Source organism: Camelus bactrianus, chromosome 34 (genome assembly GCF_048773025.1).
Source record: "Camelus bactrianus isolate YW-2024 breed Bactrian camel chromosome 34, ASM4877302v1, whole genome shotgun sequence".
Taxonomy (NCBI): domain Eukaryota; kingdom Metazoa; phylum Chordata; class Mammalia; order Artiodactyla; family Camelidae; genus Camelus; species Camelus bactrianus.
In genome coordinates, this window is record NC_133572.1 from 6,264,790 (window position 1) to 6,290,722 (window position 25,933).

The 25,933-nt window shown below is 37.1% G+C and overlaps 2 protein-coding genes across 14 annotated transcripts in view; one reads left to right on the forward strand and one right to left on the reverse strand.

Moving 5' to 3' along the window:
* Positions 1–11,114, forward strand: part of LOC105062333 (killer cell lectin-like receptor subfamily B member 1B allele A) — a 30,955-nt gene extending 19,841 nt beyond the window's left edge. For all 5 annotated transcript variants that reach the window (XM_074357340.1, XM_074357337.1, XM_074357336.1 and 2 more), the window contains 6 exons: positions 124–222; positions 1,166–1,282; positions 6,287–6,441; positions 7,221–7,333; positions 9,049–9,198; positions 10,681–11,114. In XM_074357340.1, the coding sequence (XP_074213441.1) occupies positions 124–222; positions 1,166–1,282; positions 6,287–6,441; positions 7,221–7,333; positions 9,049–9,187 (623 nt within the window). In that variant the 3' untranslated portion in view covers positions 9,188–9,198; positions 10,681–11,114. The remainder of the gene's footprint in view (positions 1–123; positions 223–1,165; positions 1,283–6,286; positions 6,442–7,220; positions 7,334–9,048; positions 9,199–10,680) is intronic.
* LOC105062190 (C-type lectin domain family 2 member A-like) lies at positions 9,071–22,564 on the reverse strand. 9 transcript variants are annotated; one of them, XR_012503955.1, is made up of 8 exons: positions 22,410–22,559; positions 21,981–22,031; positions 21,000–21,434; positions 18,646–18,786; positions 17,300–17,469; positions 16,035–16,138; positions 15,281–15,474; positions 9,071–9,207 (listed from the first exon to the last, which is right to left on the reverse strand). XR_012503955.1 is itself a non-coding variant. In XM_074357342.1 (5 exons), exons 1-5 carry the CDS (start codon positions 21,046–21,048, stop codon positions 15,351–15,353), a joined length of 588 nt encoding a protein of 195 aa, XP_074213443.1. In that variant the 5' UTR covers positions 21,049–22,548; the 3' UTR covers positions 12,504–15,350. The 9 variants fall into 9 exon arrangements, 1 of the variants encoding a protein (XP_074213443.1); XR_012503954.1 differs by lacking the exon at positions 21,981–22,031 and having other exon boundaries at positions 22,410–22,564; XR_012503953.1 differs by having other exon boundaries at positions 21,000–22,031.
* Positions 22,565–25,933: the final 3,369 nt, after the last annotated feature.

Sequence of the window (25,933 nt, forward strand, 5' to 3'; positions counted from 1 at the left end):
TTGTAGATTTTTTTCCCTCACCTTAAGATAATGCATACCCTCCAAATATGACATTTGTATGACACATTTTCAAGTTCATTTTAAATGTTTAAATATTTCAGAAACAAAAATTAATTCTTACAGATTACCCTGAATGTCCAAAATGGCATCAGACTGCTCTGAGACTGATTAGCATCGCCCTGATTTTGCTTGTTGTCGCAGTGTTAGGACTAACCACTTGGGGTGAGTAAATTGAAGCTGTATGTTCAACTGTCGAGACCAACATATTTCCTTTGGAGTTTTAAAAATTTCTCTAACTTTTTCAGAATCATTGTTCACATTTACCTGATATTCTCTTTCATCGTTTTAAAAAATTATGTTGGTATTAGACACAGTTGATGATTTTATTAATAATTTGTAGTTTTTCCCTATACAGAAGACATAAAAATCTTGTTCATTTATAAAGTCTGTTCTGCTCATAATTGTAATTAATCGCTAAACGGTGTGGGTTTAGTAGTCACAATTCCATGAACTGGAGTTTTATCTTTTGGAGAAAGCATTTAGTTTTGTGAAAGTTGATTTGGTCATTTAAATAAAACTTTTACACTTTACATGTGACTTGATATGTTGAAGTTTTGACAACATTTATCAGTTGCTTGAAATTTGCAGGGTAAGTAAAATTTAAGATTTATTCCTAAAAATGAGATCTACCTCAGTAAGAGCTGTAATTCTATCTGCTACTGTTTCTATTTGTTGTGACCTACACATGTTAGGAGTTGTGATAAACATTTTATGAACATTATCTTTTAGCCTTACAAGAAGTTTAAATTCATTAAATATTTCCCCTTTTTATGTATGAAGAAACTGTGGAACAGAGAGGCTGCATTACTAGTTGAAGATCACACAGAATTCTAACCTATTATACTAAACAGATGCAAATTTAAATATATTTTAAATTTATTTAGGCAATTTGTTTTTATTAATTCTACGTACTTTTTCCCTAAGTGGACATCCGAATCTCTAAGCTTATCACCATCCTTTGTCAAATTAAAAGGTGAAAATGTTATAAACAGACCTCCTGTCAACCAGTAGTCTGTGCATTCACTTGTTTTAATGGAGAATTAAAAGGCACAGGTTTATATTTGTAGAAATCTAATTAGTGTTACTACTTTTCTTCATTTCTTAGTAAGTCATCTAAGCACATATTCCTGCAGCGAGATGTTTGGTAGTGAGAATGGAACCAAAGAGTGCAATTGTATGAATTTCTCTCCCAGGAAACAGCAGGACAATACAAACTTCACAAGTGAGTGGTTTTATTTCACTATGTTGTAGGGGAGGACAACGCCGATTAACAGGAGAAAAGGGTTTATTTGTATGCATATGAGAGCTAACAAAAGAAGCAGCTGACTCTAAGTGGTTAAAGGTAAAGGCTTGGGCACCTACTTAGCAGGGAGGGAGGAGAAATGACTTTGATGGAACAGACACACTTGTCTTTCTACACAAGTGGGTTTTTCAAGAGTACAAACGGGAAGTAAGAACTGGCGACAGCGTCTGTTTAAGCGGATGTGAGTAGTTTCTCCCACTTCTTCATGGCCAAAAAGTTCCCCGAGAGAAGGAACTTCGGGAAGGTTTCCTCTCAGTCTTTCTCCTGGGAGTAAGCTGCCCTAAAAGGGGGATTTATGGCAGCCTTCTCTCTCAGAAGTGTCTGCTTCTAGTCAGATAAGGGAAGGCTTCCTCCTGTATCTGCTGCATCTCAAGTGTCTTCAGCTTAAAATGACCCTTATATCAAAATGGAATATGTTGGCCTGGCGAACTCAGATCCCTTTCAGTGGTTTGAAGTCATTTTCTTATTTCAGTTCTTTGCCTCCAAGTCTGGCTCCTGCTAATTTGTTCAGGCTCACCGTTTGGATTATACGTGCTCGCCTTACTGCTGCTAAAACTCTTCTCAGTACCGCTGTCTCCAACAGCCACCTTGCTGCTACTTCCAGTGTTGTAATTTCCTTGCTAGGTAACACACATATTGTTGTCCAACCCGAGTTTGTGTGTCCGAAAGCACAGTGAGGCCAAAGATACTGAAACATTAGAGTTTTGAGCAGAGAAGGTTTTATTGCAAGGGCCCCTGAACTCCTGGATGGTTTTGAGGAAGAGTTTTCATAGGCACAATTTGCGGGGAGGTCTGCAGGGTGTGTGACCTTCCTCTGATTGGTTGGTGATGAGGTAACAGAGCGTCGCTCCAGGAATGTCAATCATCAGCCTTCTGGATCCTACCAGTCAGGGGTCCACATGCTTGTGCTCAGCCTGAAGTTACCATCCCCTGCCTGGCTGGGGACCTTAGTTCCTCTGGAAGAACTCAGAGATATATTGCTATGTACATCCCTTGAGGAGGAACAAAGACCCCGATTTATTGCTGCACTATTGTTTCTTGACTGCTTTTCCTCTGTTTCTGCCTTCCCTCCTCCCGCCCCATTAGTAATTGTTTGACTCTGCCCTTTGGAACTCAGGGAAGGTCTAAGAGACTGAAGCCTACAAATGAGAAACGGGGGATATGGAAAGGCTTTTGTACCTGGGAGGGGCCCCCGGGTCCTGTTCGGTTTCAACTCCCCCTTTCCTCCTTTCCTTTGATGTTCTTCAATCTTAGGGGAACAGGTATTGGATGAGGAAGGGAATAAGGTTTTGGATAGAGTGGTTAGTCGTAAATTCTGCAGAGAAGCTCGGTGTCAGGGGATCTTGGTTTCAACATCACTCTCTCTTCCCATTTTTCAACATTTTAATGTATTTATTTGATTTATATACTTAGAGGCATAGACAAAATACCTGGCTTAATGATAAGACATGTTGAGACAGCAAAAAATTTAAGAAAAAGTCCCTGCCAGCCAGATGTGTGAGATATAGTCAAATACCACTTCCACATGAGGTTTAAACTGATAAAACTCTTTCCTGACAGAGGTCCAGAGTAGCTGCTTGCACTAAGCATGCAAATATTGAAAGGTAAGGTGAGCACAGGACGTGGTGTGGTTGAGAATGATATGATCACAGTCAAGGAGCAAAGGGCTCACTCCCTGACACGTATAGAAGCTAATATTATGACACTGGCTTCTGAGAAAAGAAAAAGATGTACTGCGAGGCCCACTAGCAAGGAGACAGGAGGCTTGAACCTGCATCCCTGGTCTGGGTTTCGGTCAAGCTTCTGTGAGTTACAGGAGGGAGGTTGGTGTGCTGTTTCTGGTAAGATATGGTTAAGGGGTAAAAAAAAATGCGCAAAAGATCAGCTCTGAATCACCCTGGACAATAGACCTTTCGCTTCTGAAAGCCCGCAAGCCTTAAGGTTCCAGTTGTCTGCCAGTCCTTTAACGCCACTGGGGGAGACACTTTGGTTCCTAGTGTTTCTTGAGATCAGAATTTTCTCCTCTGCATGTGCTTTGGCTGCAGGACTTGTGGTTTTGTTCTGTTTTCTCTGGAGAACAACTTAGTATCTTGTTAGAAACAAGATGGGGCCAGTTTGGGGCTGGTTCTGTGGTTACATTACTTGATGACAATAGAGTCATGTTCCTGGAATATCAATTTTATCTCATGGAAGTTAATTGAGATAGTATAGTAAGGATTAGAGTGTAGCATTTGTGTGAGAACCTAAGATGAAGTCAGCTTTTCAGGAAATTGTGCCTGGGCCCTTAAGGAACAAGTTCATTGTCCTTCACTGTTGGAGATGATTTGGTGGAAAATGGTGAGGTGCATTAGTCTACAATAGTTTTATTGATATGATTGCCTTTTACTCTATTACCCAAGGACGTTATACCAGCGTTATATTCCTCTGTTTATCCATGCAGCTGACTCTTCTATACTCTGCTGATTGCTGTTTTTATAATTATTATTTGTTATAATATGTGATTAGGGTGCTTTAGATCATTCTTTAAAAATTATAATCTCAAAAGATTGAATTGTAAGGTATTTGGAGATCAGTATGTCTCACTATGAAGGGAATTAGTGACATAATTTTATCTGGATCTTTATTCAACCTCCATGCAGCCAATGGGATGTTTCTAACATGCAGATCAGCAGCCAGGCACTCCTGAGCTTAAAACTCTGCAGTGACTTTCTGTAGTCCTTAGAGTGAATTCTAAGTGCGTTAACGTAGTCTGCAAGTCCCTCTGAGTCTTCACTTCCTGTAAGAGCAATTATCCATCTCTTTTGAATATTTCTCTCCATTGCAACTTCCTACCATCTCATCCTTTCAAAGACACATACACACATACGTAGTTCAGAGTATACATGCTAATATAATATGATAAAATACACATAGTTGATTTTAGTTGTATTTCTTATGTAGTAGGGGAAATTAAATGCAAAATCACATACGTTAGATCTTTGAATTTTTTATCCTGTAAACTGCCTCTTCATCATCCTTGCTCTTTTGTAAAGAAAAAAAAATGATGTGCTTATTTTTTTCTTATTTATGTGTTTATTGCAAAAGAAGAAAATGAACCTTCCTCACAAGTTACAACTATTTTCCAAGTCAAAAAAAAAATCTACCTAAAACTATAAACTTTCGCACAGTTTAAGTACCGTGAATTATACTAAAATATATTTATTGTCTTGATGTTAAGTTTGGGTTAATAATTCGTTCAAGTTAAATACTGATGGCCATACCAGAGTCAAATACAATATGAAAATATAGCTAATGTGTATGCTTGTGATGGTACTTTTCCCTTGAGATTTAGTCTTTATAATGTCATGTCTCTTTTATTGGTCATCTCAGTTATTCCCTATTATGACCATTTCTCTCTCCCTCCCCAAGCATGCATGCTTCTGCGCTTCTCCGGACCACCGGAGGCCTTCCTCCCGTGGGGGTCCCAGCACGACAGCACTCATGAATTATTTGTTGACTTTCCATCATTTTATCTTTGGCGTGTCAGTAACAGTCACTCTCTCTACAAATAACTGTGATTTTCAATGGATGAATTGCCTTCCATGTTACTACACTGACAGAGCTTGGCTTTCTTCATTGTTGAGGTCTGCGACTTTCAGGCAAATAAGAAGAGTGAAGTGAATCATTCGTGCTTTATTTTAGAGGCCAAATTCTACCCTAGCGAAGGTCATAGCAAGGGAACCCTCTGAATAAGCAGAAGAGCTTGAAGTCATTTATTTCTGTCAATAGTTTATGACACTGAATTTCAGCAAAACTAAAGTTTGTCTGCAGCTTTGATCTGAGGTATATTGTTGGGTAATTTTCCTGGCCAATGCAGTTAAAATCTAATTGATTAATATATTATTTCAAAGCCCACTTTGATGTTGTGACTTCTAAAGAAAATGCTCTGGAGAGAGGGTTGTGAAAAATCAGGGTGCTCTGCTGATTCAAAACAGAAACGTAGTATGTGATGTTTCCCCCCAATAATGTGACTCCTTATGCCCTCTCTCCAGCACTCCCACAGGTTCTAGTGGTTATAACTCACATTTGTGTAGAGTATTCTACAGTTCATATTTTCATGTTTGTTTCATTTACTATAAGCATATCAGATAAGTTTTCACACAGATTTGTGGATATTAAAAATATTATGCAGTATTTAAAATATACAGAAATTTAAATAGAATACAGTCAATACTTATGTACCTACTACTTAGCTTAAAATATAAAAATTATTAGTACAGTTGAGATGTGTGTGCACCCATTTCTGAATATAGGTTGATTTTACTAACTTTCTCAGGTTTTTCCATTTCTTAGAGGTAAGTCTGGTGGTCATAGAGGTACTGGGATCACGGTAAACATTTTGTTTTACAAAGTCACTGATAAAATGTGTTATGAAACATATTCTTCTGCATCCAAAGGGACTCCGAAAAGAACTTTTTTTTCAAAACAGTTTTCTCTCCTGCCTTTTAGGCATTTGGCATTTAGACTCTCTGTTTAAGTTTTCCTATGCCCTACTGCATATGACCTGGAGTGAGTTACTTAAACTTTACTTTAGTTTCCTACTGTATACTTCACTAGCCTTAGCTTTAATACCTTTACTTACAAAATGAGGAACGTGAAGTTAATAATTTTATGTATTTCATAACTTTCTTATATTTCATATATTCAAGTGTGCTAAGAATTCAGGAAATTATTTGGCCTGTAGTAATTAACCAATAATAACTATGACTATTTCTGGCATTTATCGCTTCTAAAGACTATTTATCAGTGGAAGAGGAGTTCATTTCTTAAAAGTGAGCCAAAAACCTTTATTTTTAAAGAACTAGTTTGCAAAGTTAGTGCCAAAATGGTTTTTGATACTCAAACCTTGTTCTCAATCCTATTCCTTCTATTTTTCTATTTCAGCAAACCCTAGCCTAAACTTATGCCTTAATGACTGGGTGCAGAAAGAAGAGAAATGCTATAACTTTTTCAGAACCTTTAAATCATGGATTGATAGCCAAAAAGCCTGTTCAATAACGAAGTCACATCTCTTGATAATCCAAGACAAGGCTGAACTGGTAAGAGCTGATTTGCTATGAAAAAAGCCCCTTTAAAGCTAAGAGAAATAAGTATATTTTATAATGAAGGAATTATAGGACAAATAATGACTGCCACTTACCAAATTCCTACCATATGCCAGGCACTGTGGTAGGCATGTTACAAAGGTTATATAACTTAGTGCTCACAATGACCTTATGAGCTAGGCAGTATTTCCCTAAGAGGAATCTGCAGAACTTGACAGGTTGCATAAACTTGCCTATTTCACTGGGATATTGATGCCACCCTTTCACATTGCCTCTGGCAGAGGAAGATAGGAGCTCTTTGAGGTGCTCACCGAAAGCGTTATCAATACCTTACACTATGCCTAGTGTCTGGGGTTCGTTAGTTTCATTACTTAGTTTCACCATAAGCATCCATCTTACTCAAGACTGCACGCTGGTGGACATCAGCCATCAGAGATAGTTGTTGCTCCTTTAGGCAGACTTATTAATTCCTAGTTTTTGCTTCATCTTCTCTTTGCAACCCTTTCATCAGTTGCAATTGATACCATTGTCCTCCTGAACTCCATTAAGTAGCACACATTTTCACATAATGTACGCATGTACGCAAGAGTGTTTTGAAAACCTTCCCTTATCAATTTCCTTCTCCACACACACACATATATAGGAAACCTCGTCAGCCTTCTTAATACTTTACTAAATAGAAAGATAAATATCAAAAACTTTCAAGTCCTGATAAAAGTCAGAAGAAGCTATTTCAATAGGTGTAACAATTTCCTCTGGACCTCCTTTCACAGGATTTCGTGCAGAGCAATATACAAGATGGAATTTACTTTTGGATCGGATTGAACATTACATATCCACAAAAGGCGTGGACCTGGCTGGATGGTACCTCATTAAACCTACAGTTGTAAGTGTTGGCATTTGGGTACCGATCCTTACGGGGGCTGCCTGAACCTCCAGGTAGCCAGTTGGTTCCCACAGATTGAAGACTTTAATCTTTGTTAGTGTGCAAACGGGCAGGAAATTTGCCTTAGTGAAGCAAAAGCTCTTAAGCTAATGTATTTTCATATTTGGACTTTCTTTTAATTTACAGATAATGCTATAAATGGAAATAATGCTATAAATGGAAAATCATGGTCAATGTAGAAGTCTCTAAATTTAAATTCTTACAAAGTGTTTCTTAAAGATTTACAGAATAATCTTTATTTTGATTAGTATTATTTTTGGTACTAGTATCATTATTTTGAATAATGACTTCAATTATTGGGAAATATTAAGAAAATCACCATACAAATGAATGAGTGAATATGAATGAATGAATATTCTTACCCAGAGACTGTTTACAGTCTCTCCTGTTAAAATTTATGTTCTGTACCCACGCATGTCATAATCTTTGTGTACCACACACACTAAATTTATTTAAAATTTTTACCTTTGATTATGTCTAGTAGAAATCTATTCCCGTATTTTTAAAGTGATGTTCCATCAACCCACATTCAGACTTGCTTAGAATGATTAATTTGCTAATCTGGTTCTTTGAGTATTTTCTGATTTTTAAGATTTCTTGTGGCTTATTTGTTGAAGACAGGAAAAAAAAAAACAGAATTTAGGGGCAATTTCCTTCTGTGTTAAGGGTGAGGGGGTTGGGTACATCCTTATTTACACATGAGCACAGAAATACTCTAGTTGGGGTGTCCATGTGAGTTTAAAAATTTTGAAGGGAGTTGATCTTCTCCCCTACTCCTCTCTCTAACTCCTCCCCCTCCTCCTCATCCAGTCTGGGGTTGCTGTTGCGTCTTTAGCAGGTGGAGTCTAGATGTGCCAAAGAGTGTTCTTCTTTCTCAAGACCTTTTGTAAGAACGAGGAATATCATCAGAGACAAACAGTGAGAAGAGGTTTTTAGAAGATCTTCGTCTGTTCAGGCTGCTGTAACAAAATCCCACAGACTAAGTAGCTTATACACAACAGGGACGTATTTCTGACAGTTCTGGAGGGTGGGGTTCCCAGAGCAAGGCGGGAGAATGACTGTGTTTTGGTGAGGGCTCCTGGTCTGTAGCCGGAGCCTTCTCGCCATGTCCCCATATGGTGGAAGGGGCCAGGGAGCTCTCTAGAGACCCTTTTATAAGGAACTAATCCCATTCACGAAGGTTCCACCTTCATAATTTAAGCACCTCTCAAAGGCCCTAATTCCTCACACTGTCACTTCAAGGAGTTAGGATTTTAACCTAGGAAGTGTGGGGGCGGGGCACACCCGCAGACAGCTGCAGTCCCTAAGACCTTTCCTTTTCATACGATCACATGGATTTCCTACATTTCACCAGTGTTTCTTACATTTTTATTTTCATTTTATTTACATGTAGGATTTCTATTTACAAATGACTGTTTTTTGGTTAAGAAACTATTTGGAGGAATTCCTTCATGAAAGAAATTGTTTTGAATGTACGTTCCCTGTCTGACTATTACAGTGTCTTAGATTCCAGCTTGGAGAGTACATTCTCCTGAGAGAAAAAACACAGGCACCACACAGTTGTGCTTTTGTGTGCTTTTGGCTCAAGGGAAGACAGATATCTGGGAAAGAGTCCAGCTTCCATGGGCGTCGCTAACGTTGTTTTTCCTCGATAGATTTGAAGTCCAGGGAGAGGTTGAAGGTAACGCCTGTGCTGTGATAACCAAGAAGGGTGTTTTTGCTGGAAAGTGTCTCCTTCAGAGTTACTGGATTTGTCAAAATGTGATCTCTTCATCCACAGATGATGACTTCTGAATTGATCACAGGTATCCTGCCTATAAAAAAAAGTGCAAGTTTAAAAAATTTATATATTTTTGTAGAAACACTTTGTTTTTACAACAAATATTACAGTGATAATGATTGATGGTAAGAGTGTAGATTTGTGTCACAATCCACCAGGGCTGTCAGCCTTAACTGATTCTTTGTTTCTACCTAGAACTGTATTTCCCTAGTCATCCTCCATGCATGATAGTGGCTATTTCAGACAAAGTATCCTTTAGTCTCCTCAATAATTCTCTCTCTATACCTCTCATTCACATTAGGGGAAGAGCATTTAATTTTTTTTTAAAAGAAGCCATCAGATGATATATTCTTGAACTTTCTACCACTGAGTCTACACCTGTATCTGTATCTTATTTATTAGTTTGTCCTCTCCTCCTATTTCCAAAAAAAGAGCTATCTTTCTTTCTGTCTAAATCAAATATCCAAGTCCTCTGAGTTTCTAGTCATGATTGCATCCATTTTAGTTTTTTCAAGGAGACCCATTTCTCACCATTTCCTCTGTCTTCTTATGCTTCCTTTTCTATCAATAATTAAACGTGAGAGCAACAAGAAAAATTTTCACTAACCACATGTGGCTTTTAGTTCCTGCCCAATTTTTCTCACCCCTTTGGAGTCAAATTTCCTAAAACTTTTTAGGCTTGCTTTTTCCTCTTTCTGCCTCCCACTCCAAGTTCTTCTGAAATCTGTTTCTGCTTTTCCTAGGCTTCCTTTTAACTCTCAATAACGTTGCTCTTTGTCGAGCGATCCTTTCTTCTTGAGATGTTCTCTGACCTTAGCGTCGACGACACGGTGCTCTCTTGAATTTCTCTCTACCTCTCCATCCATCCCTCCTCAGTCTTTGCTGCAGGTCTCTTTCCTTTTCTGATCTCTTAAATATTAATGTTCCTCAGAGTTTTAGTGGGTCCTCTATCATATGCAATCATTGGCTGTAAGTTACTCTGTAACTTCAATTGCTATCCGTTTATTGTTGACTCCCAAACCCATATTTCTAGGGTTTCATGATATCTTCCATCTTTTCACCCTCAATATTCAAACATCTACTTAAGTCCTGTCAGTTTTATCATGTAATTATTTCTGGAGTCCATTTACACATCCTCCTGCACACCCAGTCATCTTGGGTTACTGCATGCATTTTTTTTTTTTTTTTTTTTGTCTGTGAAAGTCCATTCTCCATACTATGATTCTCTAAACTTCACACTCGGCCACATCACTCACTACTTAATTCCCTTCCGTGGTATTTCATTGCTTAAACCTTTTACTGTCTCCGACCAAATGCTTTGTGTCTCAGCTCCTCTTCATTCCTCCCCGACTTCCACCCTTGTAGTGACGCAAACACACGAAACTTTGTTCAGTTCCCCACATGCGTCATGATGGCTCGTCTCTGATCTAATCATACATTTGTCTCAGCTTAACAAACATTGTTCTTTTTCTTACTCACTTATTTAACTCTTGCTTTTTTTTTTCAGGTGGCCAAATTAAATGTCATCTGGAGGAAAATACTTCCTTGACTGTTCTCCACTCCAGACTAAATTATAAGGATTTAATATATATTTTCATAGCTCCCTGTGCTGATCTAATTGTAACATTTAGTTTCTTTTTTTCTCCTGAACCATTGCTTAATTGCTTGTGTCTCTAAATGCACTATAAGCTCTGTAAGGTCAATAATCCTTGTCACTGTGTGAACTAGGTGACTGATACAGAATGGATGATAAATAAGTACTTTTTATGTTGTTGAGTATGTATTTGTAACACATTCTGACTTTCCCAGCAAGACTTTTACTACTAGTCTTCCGTAGTCTAGATAATCATAACCTTCATACAGAGAAATAAAATCATTGTTTTTCTTTTTTCAAAATAAGTGTCAGTGTATATGGGCCAATAAATGAAATTTTCTAGGGTGTGTGTTGCTTGTTTGTGTTTTTAACCAAGAACCTACATTGAGACTTGGAGCAGAGAGTCTCTCCAGTGATGTTTGTTGATTGACTATAAGTTCACCAATGGAACTACTTTAAGGTCTTAGATACACTAACAGTAAAACTTCAAGATCATACAAGAATTTTAAAAAATACTTGCTTCAAATTCATATGTATGAACAGAAGCAATTACAATTTATAAGGAATGAAATATAAAACTTTTGACTCAAAAAATTAAGTACAAAGAACACAAAATCATGTTTACCTAGTATAATGAATGCAAAAATACATACTATTTTATTAGTAGGAACATTTGAGAAATGTGGAAAAATCATAGAAGTTACATTTGAGAAATGTGGAAAAAATTGTAGAAATTATTGAAGGGAAGCAGAGAAAAAATGATGAAGGATTAAGAGATCTGAGGAAAACTGTTATGATTTTAATTAGTCATGTCTAAAAATCCTCATTAAAAACAAAGCTTGTCTTATTATTTCCATATATACATCCATATATGTATGTTTTTGAGGGACTAGATTGCCTGAATCACAACATCTAAAGTCATTTTTAGATCACGCATTCCTCCGAATTAATGTTTTAAATTATATAGTGATCCTACCTGGGAGGGGAGTATATGAAATAATATGTAAATTAGAAGAGTCTCAGTGGAAAAACCTTTAGGAATAAACTGGACAATTATAATTTATGGCATTTTAAAAGCTTTTATCTTTAAGCTTTTAGACTTCTTTTGGAATGTACGTGTGTTTATGCTTTTTGTGTATGTTCACAGTTGGGGAAAATTATTGCTTCACCAGGGAAGGCTTTTAATGAGGCCACTTTCTACTTCCCACTTGGACCCCCATTAGAACTGACTGTGACATCTGCGTCCAGTCCCCCAGAAGGGAAAAACAGCTTAGGTTTGCTCCTGAAATCCTTTTTAATAGTCATTCCCGCTCCCCTTGCTCCCTGGCCCTTCTTTGCATTAACCGTTTTCCACCTCATTTGATGCATTAGCTCTGCCAACCAAAAAAGATCTAACGCTGGGGAGCCTAGAAGTGTGAAAATAAAGAAGAGGTCCAGTTGCATCTTCACACCGGCCACTCCCTCTTGTTCCCCTTCGGCGTTAGGTCCACACGGGAAGGCGGGCCTTACTGAGTCTGCCCTGCACAGACAGGATTGCTTTCCGATTCGCCAGGCGGTCAGTTCAGCAGAGTGACGTGTCTGAACACCCCTGGCTAAGGAGGAGGAACTCTCCACTCTACTTTTCTTCTTCATTCTTCTGGGGGCTTCCTTTCTGTCCGTATCATTACTTTTCCACTGATTTTTTTTTTTTTAATCCTTAGAAATCTTTTGACTATTTCTCAGAAGACAAAGACAAATACATTTGGATTATTTTAATAGATGAAATGCACATCAAATGGTACGGCAACTCAAGGGTGGGAAGTTTGAGATAAATGTTGATTTAGAACTAGCCAAAAGCAGAACTCCAAGAAGATAAAAAGAATCAATAAATTCTTAATAGGAAATCATGCATAGGTATTAAATTATTACTCTAGGAACATATGTCCACAGATACGATATATCAATTGAGTTTGCATTCCCGTTTCCAAGCGAGCCTCTCTTAAGTCAAATGAAGTATTGTATTCACTCTCACACAGTGAGGAGATTATATTCCTGAATATATATCTTTCCTCATTTACATTAAGTTGTTTTGAACACCTGGCTTTCCTACTAAGAATTTAAAATTTAGCATGTTAATTTTATACTTTATTCAAACTTACTAGCGTATATCTATATATGCATACATATACAGGTTTATTTATATTTAAGTGCATATATATTATACTTAAAAATATAGCAAAAATTATAATCAAGTATAAAAAAGGCTTAACTCTTAGAAGTTGTCTTTCCATAGTTTTAGAAATTAAATTTCCAACTTCAGGCATAATTATCCATTATCGCCCCCTAATGGTGATATGAGAATATTTCTGATTTTATCTAAAAAACACCACGATTCTCAATTTGTTTTTAAAGTAGTAACTCTATTTTAATGCTAATTCAAAAAATATTAAGAAGACATTTAAAAAAATCTATGTCATTAAGTAATGAAAGAATTAGATACCATAAAAGCCATGAGTCATACAAAGAGATTCTTGACATTGCTGCTCTATTATTAAAGGCTAATACAATGATCATGTAATTTTTAGAACTATAACTGGAAACATTAGTATATTTTTCTACTTAATTCTGGACATTATTCAATACTAGAAGGTTTGAAAATCCAATACTTCAGAATATTGCGACATATGCTGGAGAATAAGCATCACTGTCATTTAATGCTTCTTAAATACACATGAGCTGATTATTTGTCTGAAGAACGCTAAGCATGCGCTCTACTGGTTGAGCTGTACCTTTCCCCCATTCGTCACCATGCACTTTTTCTCCCTTTGTCATGTAAGCTTACAGCTTAGATCTCTGCAGCTCTGTCTGCATCTACGTCCTATATCCAGCCCACACTTGCTCCGGAGTCCCTGAACAGTACATCCTACAACCTCCTAAACATTCCCCCCGAGTTACCTATTGACTCCTAAAACTCAGTAATTCCAAAATATCCTTTTCTGTCTATATCAGCTAATAGCACCACTGTTCCTCTGATTGACTTGGAGAGAAACATGGGATTCATTTTTCACATCTATTCTTCATCGCTATTGTCCTATATTTTCTGAGACACTTTCTTCCCTGTGCTGGCACTGAACTTTTTTACACATCATGTGCATTTGCTTTTATATGTCTTACACTGTTTGGTAATTAAATGTTAGAAGGTTCGTCTATCTAGTTTCTGATTTTCTAACCTGTAGATTAAATGCTAAATTCCTTGCCACCATTTATTACAGTCTAATTTTCAATAAAAATAGCTTTATATACTCCTGATACAGGACAACAGTGGAGTAATAATACAAGTTGTTACAATTAAGACCTTAAGAACAAAGTCCTGAGTTTTCTAAGGAACCATGTAATGGTTGATTTTAACTAGGAAAGAAATTTTCTCTTTTAGTCTTTTACTGTCTTGGCACTTATTTGCCTGTAGACAGTTATCTCCCTTATTCATGTTGAGATTAAAATAATCAAATAAACATTTATAAAGAACAGGGAGGGAAAAAGTGAAAATGAGGGTAAAGAGAGAGGTTAAAAGATGGAAAATGGTATCGTCTACAAGAAAACATAAAAGAATGAAATTCTACTAAGTTATTTTCTTAAATTCTTACTAGCCCTACTCTCCAATACGTATTCGTTTAATAGAACTATTTAAATTTCTAATAGCGAGTATACACTAAGCACCCATAGGATGCAGATCACAGACTTCACAATTATGTTAAGAAAAATTATGTTTTACAAAGAGATATTGCTAACCTCGAGTAAACATGAAGATAATATCCTCTGAAAAGTATATATTCTGACACAGAACCTAAATTGTTGTTTTTCTCAAATAGAAAGAAGTTTGAGCAGCAAAGTTCAAACCACTCCCTCCCCGATTTGTCCCCCAAATTTGCACTATTCCTGGTGTCCTTCAGGTGGTAGGTCCTTGCATCCATAAATAGAACTCTGCTAGTTCAGGCTGTTTACCCATCACCTGACGCCCATCCTATGATGGTCTGAACGTGAACTCATTTTATTATTGTTTCATTTTTTCTTTTTTTTTTTGCTAAGGTTGGTGTGTGAAAGAGATTGATTTAACGAGTAAATCAACACACTTACGCACTATTCTTGTTATACTATGTTACACTACATTCATGAGTGAATCTCATAATTCAAATAATGCAAATATTGCAAAACTGAAAGAAAAGACAACAACTAGCATTGATAATAAAATTAATGAGACTGTAAAAATGCCAGCGTTCTTACTTAGAAAAACAAGTAGTTTTAAATGACATCAGTCTGAAGTCATATGATTATATATCTTGAAATGTCTAACTTTTTCATTCATATTTTAATGTATTACGTATCAGAAATTTTATTCTATAATAGATTTGGAAACCTTTAAATATGTTGTGGCATATATTTCTTGAATGCCAAGAATCTAATAGGTTTATGAAAATGGACTTACAGATTTGAAATGAAACATTAGTGAATAGTTCTAAGTATGAATTTCATGTACCTGTATATTAATATATTTCAAAAGGAATAAAAACTTCATTTTATGCGAAACATCTTAGATCTACGATGTCTTAGCTTCTTGGTATACATGTGTCTGGTCTGCTGCAAATCCATTTTCTAACCAAATGAGTACTGGCACTGCTAATCCCAATTTGGTGTAGATAAGCACATTCTCCAATTCCAATTATTTTCAACCTGAAACAAAACACAGAAGGAAAAAAGGAAGAAGGGGGGGGCACAGAATGAATGGATACTGATGGGAATGGCTAGAGAAAAAATTTCCTCTGCTGTGAGATTTTACTCTAACCCAACACCACATTGTTCGAACATAAAGCAAACTGAATTCGTATGCTTTGTTGCCCTAAAAAGGTAGATTTATAAACACAAAACAACAATACCCTATATGATGGAGAAGGGCAGATTATTGTAAGATAATCTAATTATTCAACATCTTTGAACGCCGATTTTTTTCATCTGTAAAATAGAGGTAAATATATGCACCCCTCACAGCTGCTGTGGAGGTTAGATGATAGATGATATAATCATGTTGAAGCATCATCTTTGGAAGATGACAGATATTAAATCATTTGTATTACAACTTGCAGTATGACTTTTTCTCTGAGCTCATTTTATTCTCCACCACAAAGGAAGTTTCCAGGAGAACGGTGGATGTGGATTATAACTCAGATCTCTCCATGGTGGGAAAGGCTCTGAGCCCCAGCTTCAGGTGTGTAAATTATATACCCAGGACTTACCAACCACTGTATATGGTCCCATCTATCCACTGCCAAGTCTGCCCTGGTTTTTGCCTCAGTCCAATCCAATACTGAGAATGGTCAGAATATCGCTTCAGGAAATTCTTTAATATAGAATATTTACAGAATGAATAGCAAAGCCCTCATTCTCTTTGATTTTTTTTTTCGGTCTACTTCAATATATTTTTTATTAAAGTACAGACTTTCAGACTTGGAAAGGATCTTAAAGGTGACTTTATCTGGTTCATGGTAAGGTCAGGGGTTGTGTTACTTCGGTAACAACTTCTGTAGTAAATTGCATTGGTTAGCTTCCTCTCTTTTCTGTTTTCTAAAAAAGTTTTTGTAAAGCAGAAGTTTTTTTTTTTTTTTTTTTTTTTCTGTGAAAGCTCGATTAAACTTGCCAGTAAATCTTTCTAGGTTTGGTGCCTTTTAGGATGGGAGAATCTCTCTTCTGCCCATTCCTGGTAGAGAACGTTTTCTATAAATGATAAATATACCCTTATGCTCCTTAGTCTTAGCCTTTCTGTCTCTTACCATCTCTGACATTCTACGTCTCGATTATTTCTGTTTTGGGCAATTTGTATTGTACACATTTAAGGTTTTCTATTTACTCTTTTCTGTGCCCCAGAGCTCCCAGATCGTCTTGGCTATAATGACTCATTTATTAATTCTTCCCCGTATCTCTGACAAACAGTCTGCTATGACTCTCTGTTTATTATTTCTTTCACGTAGTCTCACAAAAGGCAACTTTCATTTAGCATGAACTTAGTAGATTAACAACTGTTAATCATGACTGGGGGCTTTGTTAGAACTTCTCAATTCTGAACTGTGATTTTGGACTTTCCCTGGGGTTGGGAGCCGTAACTTCTCTTGAAAATGTAGAGCTGGGTGATTATGTGGCTGAACTTCTTTGAAGAACAGTTGGGGTCTTTCTGGTGGGCAGCAGTATTTAAATAGCTTTATGTAGGGCTTAGGGAAAAGGCCTAGTGTATGCCTTGTTTTTAAATACACCTATCCCCAGTTGAAAAGTCAAGTAGGGGAAGTCATCTCCTGAACGTTGCCTAATAACTCGTACCATGATTTGATCTGACCTGACCTGTGACATGAATGTGATCTGACCTGATGTGAGCTCTTTCTACGGTTTAAGCTGACATGGAAAGTAGGGCCTCCTCTGCTTAGTGAGAGGGTCTTCTCTGGACCATTTCTACTCTCCCATCAGCTATAACCTCTGTAAACATAACCACAGTTCCAAAGCATTGCCTCACCAGCTCTTCGGTGGTGTTGAACACAGCGGGGTTTGCAGCGTGAGCGGCACAGAAGTTCTGACTTGCTGCCCAGGTGGTTGTATTTTCAGAAAAATAGAAGCACTTTCCTAGGTAGCCAATCCAGCCATCCAAGCATGACACGTGTTCCATGGAAGATTTGTGCTTTTCAACTAAAAACGATCGAATAATAGATTAATTCCCTGGGGGGTGGCAATCCCTTAACTTAAAACAATTATCCCCATGAATACAATTCACCAGGTTAGCCCTTCAACCCAAAGGGTTTGGACCCTCATTTTCATGGTGTTGACTATCATGTATGTACTGATATTATTAAGTTGATATAGACAGTATAATCACAGATATAATGTATTCATGTATCTCCTAATGCATAGTTCATAGAATAAGCTTGATTAATATGTCTACACCATACAAATTCATTTATATGTATATGTACATTTATGTATATGTGTCTATATAATATGTAGGCACATTAATTTCTATAAATTACTTTATACATGTACATATTTTATACACATTTATAAAACATTGATGTATAAATCATACAATATTTATACATGCGCATCTATACACATATATACTTATATATATTTTCAAACATCTTATTAAAATAATTTGAGCTATCTGTAGAAGGTATGTCCATAGTTTACTATCATGAAGGAGAGGTGTACAAGGCTGTTTTTAGAACCTAAAGGTAATCTAGTGTAAAAAAGTTGGTTATTAAGACAGGAACACTTTTTTCTTGTCTAATTCTCTATGACTCATCCCTACCCTTGTGAATTATGAGGACAGCTTGGAAATTTGACCTCATCATTGCAAGTCACACAATCAGAGAGAAATCAAATGTTTTGCACCTTGAACTCAATTTTCAAAGTAGTCAGTCCACTGCTAGATGCCGTTCCACACCCTGCGTGCCGCCAGTCCACAGCGAGATAGAACCTCATAGTACGTTGTTAACTAACTATGTCACCCAATATACTGTCTGGTTCTTTTGTTTTTTTGTTTTTTTTTTCCATAATAGGACCTTATGGATGAAAAAAGCAGTGTGGTGATTTACATTTTACCACAAGTTCCTTACCTAGTAAGGACTATAAGCAACACTGGCTTAAAAGGAATTTCATATACATTAAGTTATTTTTTTTCTTCATAGTATTTAGAAATGCTATAATCTTCACGTTATAGAAGAAGAATCATATGCTCATGTCATGTACAAAGATGTCTGAAATTATCCTTAATCTTGAGCTGAAGTATGAAACATACATGTATGACCAAATATTTTAGAGGAGGGTTAACATGAACATATTTGGGAAATGGACAACTCAACTCACCTGCTAAAACTATGGCCAGTGTAATTATCAGGATCACCAGGAAAATGATGATAGCGATGATTTTAGAGACACAAGGTTTCTTTTTATTCCCTTTTGGGGGTTCGTGTGACTCTATGGTAAGGTTGGAAGAGATAACATCTCCTATAGAAAAATTAAATCAGCTCTTCATTACTAATAAGTGAGCTTAGAGTGTTATAAGATTCAAGATCAATATATAGAAACCAATCATATTTCTATATACTCGCATTTATCAATAGGAAATTAAAATATAACATATCATTTATAGTAGCATAAAATATTAAATACTTGTGGATAAATCTGAAAAAAAGATATATAAAACTTGTACACTAAAAACTACAAAACATTGCTGAAACTGAAGACATAAATAAATGGAGAGATACTGTTCCCAGGAGTCAGAAGACAAAACACTGTTATGATGTCTGTTCTACCCAGATTCATCACAATCCCAAACAAAATTCTCAGCAGACTTTTTTTGGTAGAAATTGGCAAGCTATTTCTAAAATTCATACTAAAATGCAAAGGAATTAGAATAGCCAGTTTCAAAAAAGAACTAAGTTTGTGGACAAACATTACTGGGTTTAAAGATTTATTATAAAGCCACAGTTGTCACTGTAGCATGGTATTGGTATAAAAAATAGACAAATAGTCTGGAAATAGACCCAACATATGTGGAGACCAGAGAGGAGCCAAAAAGAATAATCATTTTGATAAACAGTACTGGAAGAATTGGAATCCATGTACAAAAAAAGATTTTGATCCACACCACATTCCATATATAAAAATTAATTCATAAAGGATCATAGAAATAAATGTAATACCTGAAACTATAACATTTTTAGAAGAAAACATAGGAAAAATTCTTTGTTATTTTGGATTAGAGAAAGATTTCTTCAATCCAGCCCCAAAAACATGGTCTATTAAAAGTAATAAATTGGACTTGTAAAAATTAATAACTTAGGCTCTTCAAAAGACAGTTTTAACAAAATGAAAAGACAAGCCAGAGCCTGGAGAAATATTTGCAAGTCTGATGTCTGATAAAAGTCTTGTGTCCAGAATACATAAAGAACGCTCAATACTTCATAAGAAAACAAACAACACGACAAAAAATGTGAACAACAGGGTGTAACAGGCACTTCATGAAATAAGGTATATAGAAGGCAAATTTGACATAAAAAGAGGCTCGTCATCAATAATTATAAAGCAAATGCAAATTAAAACCAGATTTAGAAGCTACTACCTACCTATTAGAATTAGTAAAATTAGAACGTCTGACCATACTAAGTGTTGGTGAGAATATGGAAGACCTGGGAGTCTCATCCATTGTTAGTGGAAACATAAAGGGCACAACCATTACGGGAGGCAGTGCAGACATTTCTTAAAAAGTTAAATATACACCTACTATATGATTTGCCCATTCTATTCATAGGTATTTCCCCCAAAGAAATGGAAGAGTGTGTCCATACCAAGGCTGGTGCACATTTTTATAGAGGCTTATTTTGTAATAATCCCAAACTAGAAACAATTCAAATATTCATTAACAGCTGAATAAATAAATAGACTATGGTATATCTATATGAGGGACTAGCAGTCAGCAATAAAAATGAAATGACCTATTGATACTTAAAACAACAGGAAAGAATTTTAAAATAATTATGCTAAATAAAAGAGGCCAAAGAGAAATGATTATATAGTGCATGATTCCATCGATATAAAATTCCAGAAAATGCAAGTCTGTCTATAGTGACTGGAAGCTGACCTGTGGTTGAATCAAGGAGGGCATGCTAAAAGTGGCAATAGAAAAATGCTATAATGAGGTATTAGAAAACACTTGGTATTGATGGATATGTTCATCATCTTGAATGTCTTTGTGGTTTCATGGGTGTACATCATGCATGCCAAAATTTATCAAGTTGCATACTTTAAATATGTGTATTTTATTTTTTTTAAAAATTGGGGGGAGGAATAATTAGATTTATTTATTTATTACTGTTTTAAAAATGGAAGTACTGGGGATTGAACCCAGGACCTCATGCTTGCTAAGCATGCACTCTATCACTGAGCTATACCCTCCCCCCTAAATGTATGTCAATTTTATCTAAATAAAGCTATTAAAATAGTCCAAAAATCAGGCAGCTTTTATTCACACAGTATGGATTTATTTATACTGTTTTTAAGCTCCCTCGGATACATAGCTGGAAGTCATTTGACATGGATAAGAAAAAAGATGAAGAATGTGAGGCACTGACTCTCAAAACCGAGAGCAAGGACTCACCAAATGTAAGTCTGTTTACTACACACAGAGCACCCAGCGCCCTCAGACCCGTGCTTCTTACCTGAAGACTGGGAATCTCCTGCATTCATCAGCCTTCTCTGATTATCCATGTCTCCTTCTAAGTAAAAAAAAACACAAACTGGAGTGAAGACACGGGATTCTAGGTCCCTGCCCACTACCTGGATTTACTTCGGCAAAGGAAGGAAGACAGCCCGCAGCGCAAGTACCACGTCAGGGCGACCTGCAGTGAGAACGGCGCGCTAGTCCGCAGACCATGAAGGCTCTGACCGCTCAGAGGTCTGACCGCTCACATAGCGCCTTCCTTTTTGGCGCATTGCTTCCAAAACTCATTCTCTCTCACTGCACTTTGTGGAGCTTCTGCAGGTGGTGGTGGGTGACTGACATGATTCTTCTGACGGTTGCATTTGGTAGAAAGGAAGTGAGGTTCAGTGGTTTGTGAAGCCAACAGATTGAGTCTTCAGATCATCACCGCGACCTACCAAAACTCTTAGTTAATTTGACCACTGCAGATCCAACAGAAAAGATCTGGGGGTTAAAGAGCAACTTAGACTTCAGGGAAAGAACATGATTTTGCTTTAGTAGTAGCAGTAGTAGCAGTAATAACAGTAACAATAACAATAGCAGAAAGAATCATATCTAATATTTATTGTGTTTCCTTGACGGTAAGCCTAGTTCTAAGCGCTTAACTTTTATGATTTAATTTAAATTCACCATAACGTGATCAAATAGGGGCTTATTTTTATCACTGATTTATAGAGGAGGCAACGACTTCAAGTAGCAGAGAGGTTACAAAGCTTTCTTGGAGTAACACAGCTATACGTGGCAGAGGTCAGCTCTGGGCATTCAACCGCTCTGCTCTCCCCTCTGGCCTCCCACTAGTCAGGAGGGCTGCCACAAGCCTTCTCAAAGGCAGAACTTTTACTCCAGATATAGGAAGCAGACCTCAAGTTCAGCAACAAATATAACAAAAGTATTGTGCTATTAGCATCGTGCTAAGATGATTGTAACTGCCTAAGGTTACCCAGCATAAGTGAGGATGAACACGTGGCAGCCTGTATTCCAAAGGCATCTCCTTGAGAGGCAGACAAAAAGCAACGGGTTAACATTTTTTAAAGGTGGACTATAAGGTATAGAGTTTTCTCTAATTTTGTATGTTGAGCTTTTGACTGTATGAATATTGTTTTGCAGCTTCCAAACAATTATTTCAGGAGCCAAACAATCTGTGTGTGTGTGTGTGTGTGTGTGTATACATCTACACACATTAGAGACAGAGAGAGATTAGGGGAAACTATGGCTAGATTATTCTATTCAAGACTACCTGTAGCATAAACCATCCCCAAAGCTTATATGCTATCTTAAAGCCATCACTTTTGCTTGTGCACCATTTAGCTATGGCCACCTTAATGCTCTCTCTACTACAAACTGTACCCCAAACCCTGGCTCCACTTACCAGTCTGTGCTGTATCAGCCAAGCACTGTCTGATAGCAGCTGGCAACTCCGTGGCTCTGCGTCAGGCTGCCAGCCTCCTGCTTGTCTCCATTACCTCTGTGTCCTCGGGTCCAGACTGATCAGGGAACTGCTACTCTAGAACCTCTTCTCCGGGAGACGTCAGAGTCACCAGAGAGTCAGCCTGACCACTCAGTTCACTGCCATTTCCCCATTGGCTGGAGCTCCCTGCTGGCTGAGTCAAGGGAAGTACCCTGGACTTCCAGAAACCAGAAAGCTGCACCGCAGAAGCTGCAAGAAGAACTAAGCTGGGGCCAGTAATTCACAGATCGCAGTTTGCTAGAGCACTTCTTGATTTCTCCTGCTCGAATCTGCTCAGTCTGCCAGTGGTCTGTTTTTGTTTTTGTTTTTTAAATCAATCTCTTAAAACTTTTTCCCTTTGGTTTTTAAATTAAGAAGTTTACCTAAGAGAGCCGCTTTCAGCCTCTTTGCATCCCTTACGGGCAATAGTTGCGGACAATTATGTATGTGAAGTAAGGTTCATCTTTTTTCAAAATGATGTCCATATCAACTTTTCATCTTTGTTCCATGCATTATCCATTTCCTTTTCCCTTCACCACTTCATGCTGGTCCTGTCATGTTTTTCAAAAAGAAGTGTTGCAAAGTACAGTCACCCACCTTTGCGAGGGTAAAGATATGTAAGAACACAAAGATTTGACTTGCAAGTAGTCAGAGCCATGGTTTTAGAGATGAGAGGCCCTGTTTCAACCGCCATATTTTACAGGTAGGGAAAATTGATCAAGCATAAATGAGTTAATTATTCAAGGCTACTCAGTTGACTAATACAGGACTCTGATTCCCTGCTTACCAGTTTACTAGTTTTTCTCAACATCTAAGTCCAACTTAGTCGGTAAATTTGATTGAGATTTGACAGCCTGTTCCCAATTCTCATAAAACATTCAAACCAGAAAACAGGGACTCATATCCAACTTGTGGAATCCTTTTACCCACAAATAAGATTGGTCACAATTATGCATCAGTCTCTCTAATTTGTTTTCTTCTCTCCCTCCTCAATTTTTCTAAATATTTGAGTCCCTTATTACCCCTCAGCCAGACATGCGTGATGGCCTCTTAACCAATCGCTTTTCCTCCAGTCCAATCTCTTCCCTTTCTTTCAATCCAAACTTCCTGTTACTCTCACATCTGGTGTTTTTCTAGAACACATCTCTATTCATAAGCCTCGTTATTGAATTTTTTTCTTCTGTTATCTCCAAGATAAAAATTAAACTCCATAGAATGACTTTAGAAATTCAAATGTCAACGTACAGTATCCAGTTCCTCTCTCTCTCTTCTTTTCATACTGAACTTTGCCTTATTTTTCAAATACTCTTGTTCTCTGTCTCCTCTGCCTGAGGACAGGTCGTGACCTCCACCTGATGTGGCCTCTTCTTCTCGTCTCCCCAGCTTAACAAACTTACAACCCAACAAACAAAAACCCACAACCTTCTCTTTTAAGCCTTTTGGGAGGGTTAGTTTCTTTCCCCATCAATCTCAGACTACAATTTTGGGTCCACAAACTGTATTATAGAACTTACCGTATTAAATTACATCTCTTTGTTCACGTTTGTCTCCTCTAAGGGACTACGAGATCCAAGATGGAAGGAAATCAATCCATTCACCTCTGTATCACCACATAGTAACTGACCTGAATCAAAGTGCTACAGCCAGTGTCTGATGAATGAATGAAAGAATGTCCCAGATCCTTTTTGCGCAGTCTTTGGTTCAGCATAGTTGAAGTAGTCTAGTCTTTCTAAAAACAAATCTCTTTTAATTAAAAAAATGAATGTTTGTTCTTCTCTACCCTGTTGGTCTCTGGTTTTGTTTCCTGGCCACTTTCCCTGGCCCAAGCTAAGTTATTGACAATATTTCCACTGGAGCCAAAAAAGTATGACTCTCCATAAAACAACCTAGATCAGATTAACACTATGTTTCTTTTCTCCACCTGCCCTTAGTTTCTCACATGGGTACCTGGATCTTTCGTTAATCTATTGCTTGCTGGCATCTACAAAATTTTATCTCCTTGGAAAAGCCAAAAAATTATCTTTTGTTAAATAAAGAATGACCACAAACACTTATTGGCCGATCACAATCTTTTTTTTAATTGAAAAATATTTTTATTGAAGTACAGTCAGTTTACAATGTTGTGCCAATTTCTGGTGTACAGCACAATGCTTCAGTCACATAGGAACATAACATATATTCATTTTCATATTCCTTTTCACCATAAGTTACTACAAGATAGTGAATAGTTTCCTGTGCTACACAGTATAAACTTGTTGTTTATCTATTTTATATATAGTAGTTAGTATCTGCAAATCTTGATTAATTCACTGACTCATCCCACAAAATCCATCTGGTCATATGCATTTTGATATTACCCTTTGTTTTGTTACTTTGAAACTGTTTGCCAAATGGTCTCTAGACTCACTCATTCAACTTGAGTATTATTCCAACAGAAAATTTAGGAGCAAACTAAGAGAGTTTTTTCTTCCAAGTCCATTCCTTGCCGTGGGGGCTCATATACTCAAAGAAATTCTTTCTGCAGTTTTTTCCAATGCTTTTAAAACTACTTCCAGGTCAGTGATACCTTTATAGGTGTTCAACACTTACCAGAGAAGTTTCAGAGCGTGGACCCTACAAAAGCAAGATAAGTAACCATGTCAGCTCTTGTTTCATTGTCAGGGCTCCGTGTCCTCTGGAGGACCTATCCTGGAGCAACAATGAAAAATGATTCGTATTTACAGCCATATGAGCAAATGAGAGGAGTTGAGGCCATAACTAGTAGCCAAGGACCTCAGAGCCTGAAAAAAAAAAAAAAACTAACCATGGATTGACGTCTATGAAAAACAAACACATAATTACCTCATGAAAAAAGCTCAGGGAGTGGGTGAGAAGTGGGGGGTCCATAGGAGCGACAGTATAAACCTTAAATTTCTTCCATCCCACTGGGGACATCATTCTCTTCCTTTTAATTTATTCACATTCGAATCTGCTTTTAAAATACTGACCCCTTCTCAGAGTGTTGATAGAATTTATTTGGAACGCCTCAGACATTTATTATTAGTTATGATTTTATATGACTAGTCCCCTTTCTTTTACTAAGTCAATATTGTTTGAAATAATCAACATGCAAAATCTTCCATTGTAAAGAATTTTGGTACATTTGGACAGGGCAGACCAGTGTTCCTCAAGTTCTTGTCCATTGCTGACAGCATCTACCTTCCTCTTAATGTTAACTGCAGAGAGTACCAGTTACTGCAAATGAGGAACATGTCACAAAATGTTGGTCGGGGTAGTTTTGCCACTTCAACTGCATCACTTTTCATATTTTCAGGATAGACAATGGTTTCTGCTCCCTATGCCCCATCATTGCTATTTGAGATTTCTTCTTTTTCATGGGGGACGACAGAGCCAGTGCAAATTATTTTAATACATCTAATTCCTGAGATTAATTTCTTAATTCTCCA

Coding starts and splice junctions, on each gene's coding strand:
- LOC105062190 (XM_074357342.1), bottom strand. CDS start 21,048: ATGGATAATCAGAGAAGGCTGATGAATGCAGGAGATTCCCAGTCTTCA. Junction 17,470..18,645: donor ACTGGCCATAGTTTTAGCAG/GTGAGTTGAGTT, acceptor GATCGTTTTTAG/TTGAAAAGCACAAATCTTCC. Junction 15,475..16,034: donor GGGACCATATACAGTGGTTG/GTAAGTCCTGGG, acceptor GTTTTGTTTCAG/GTTGAAAATAATTGGAATTG.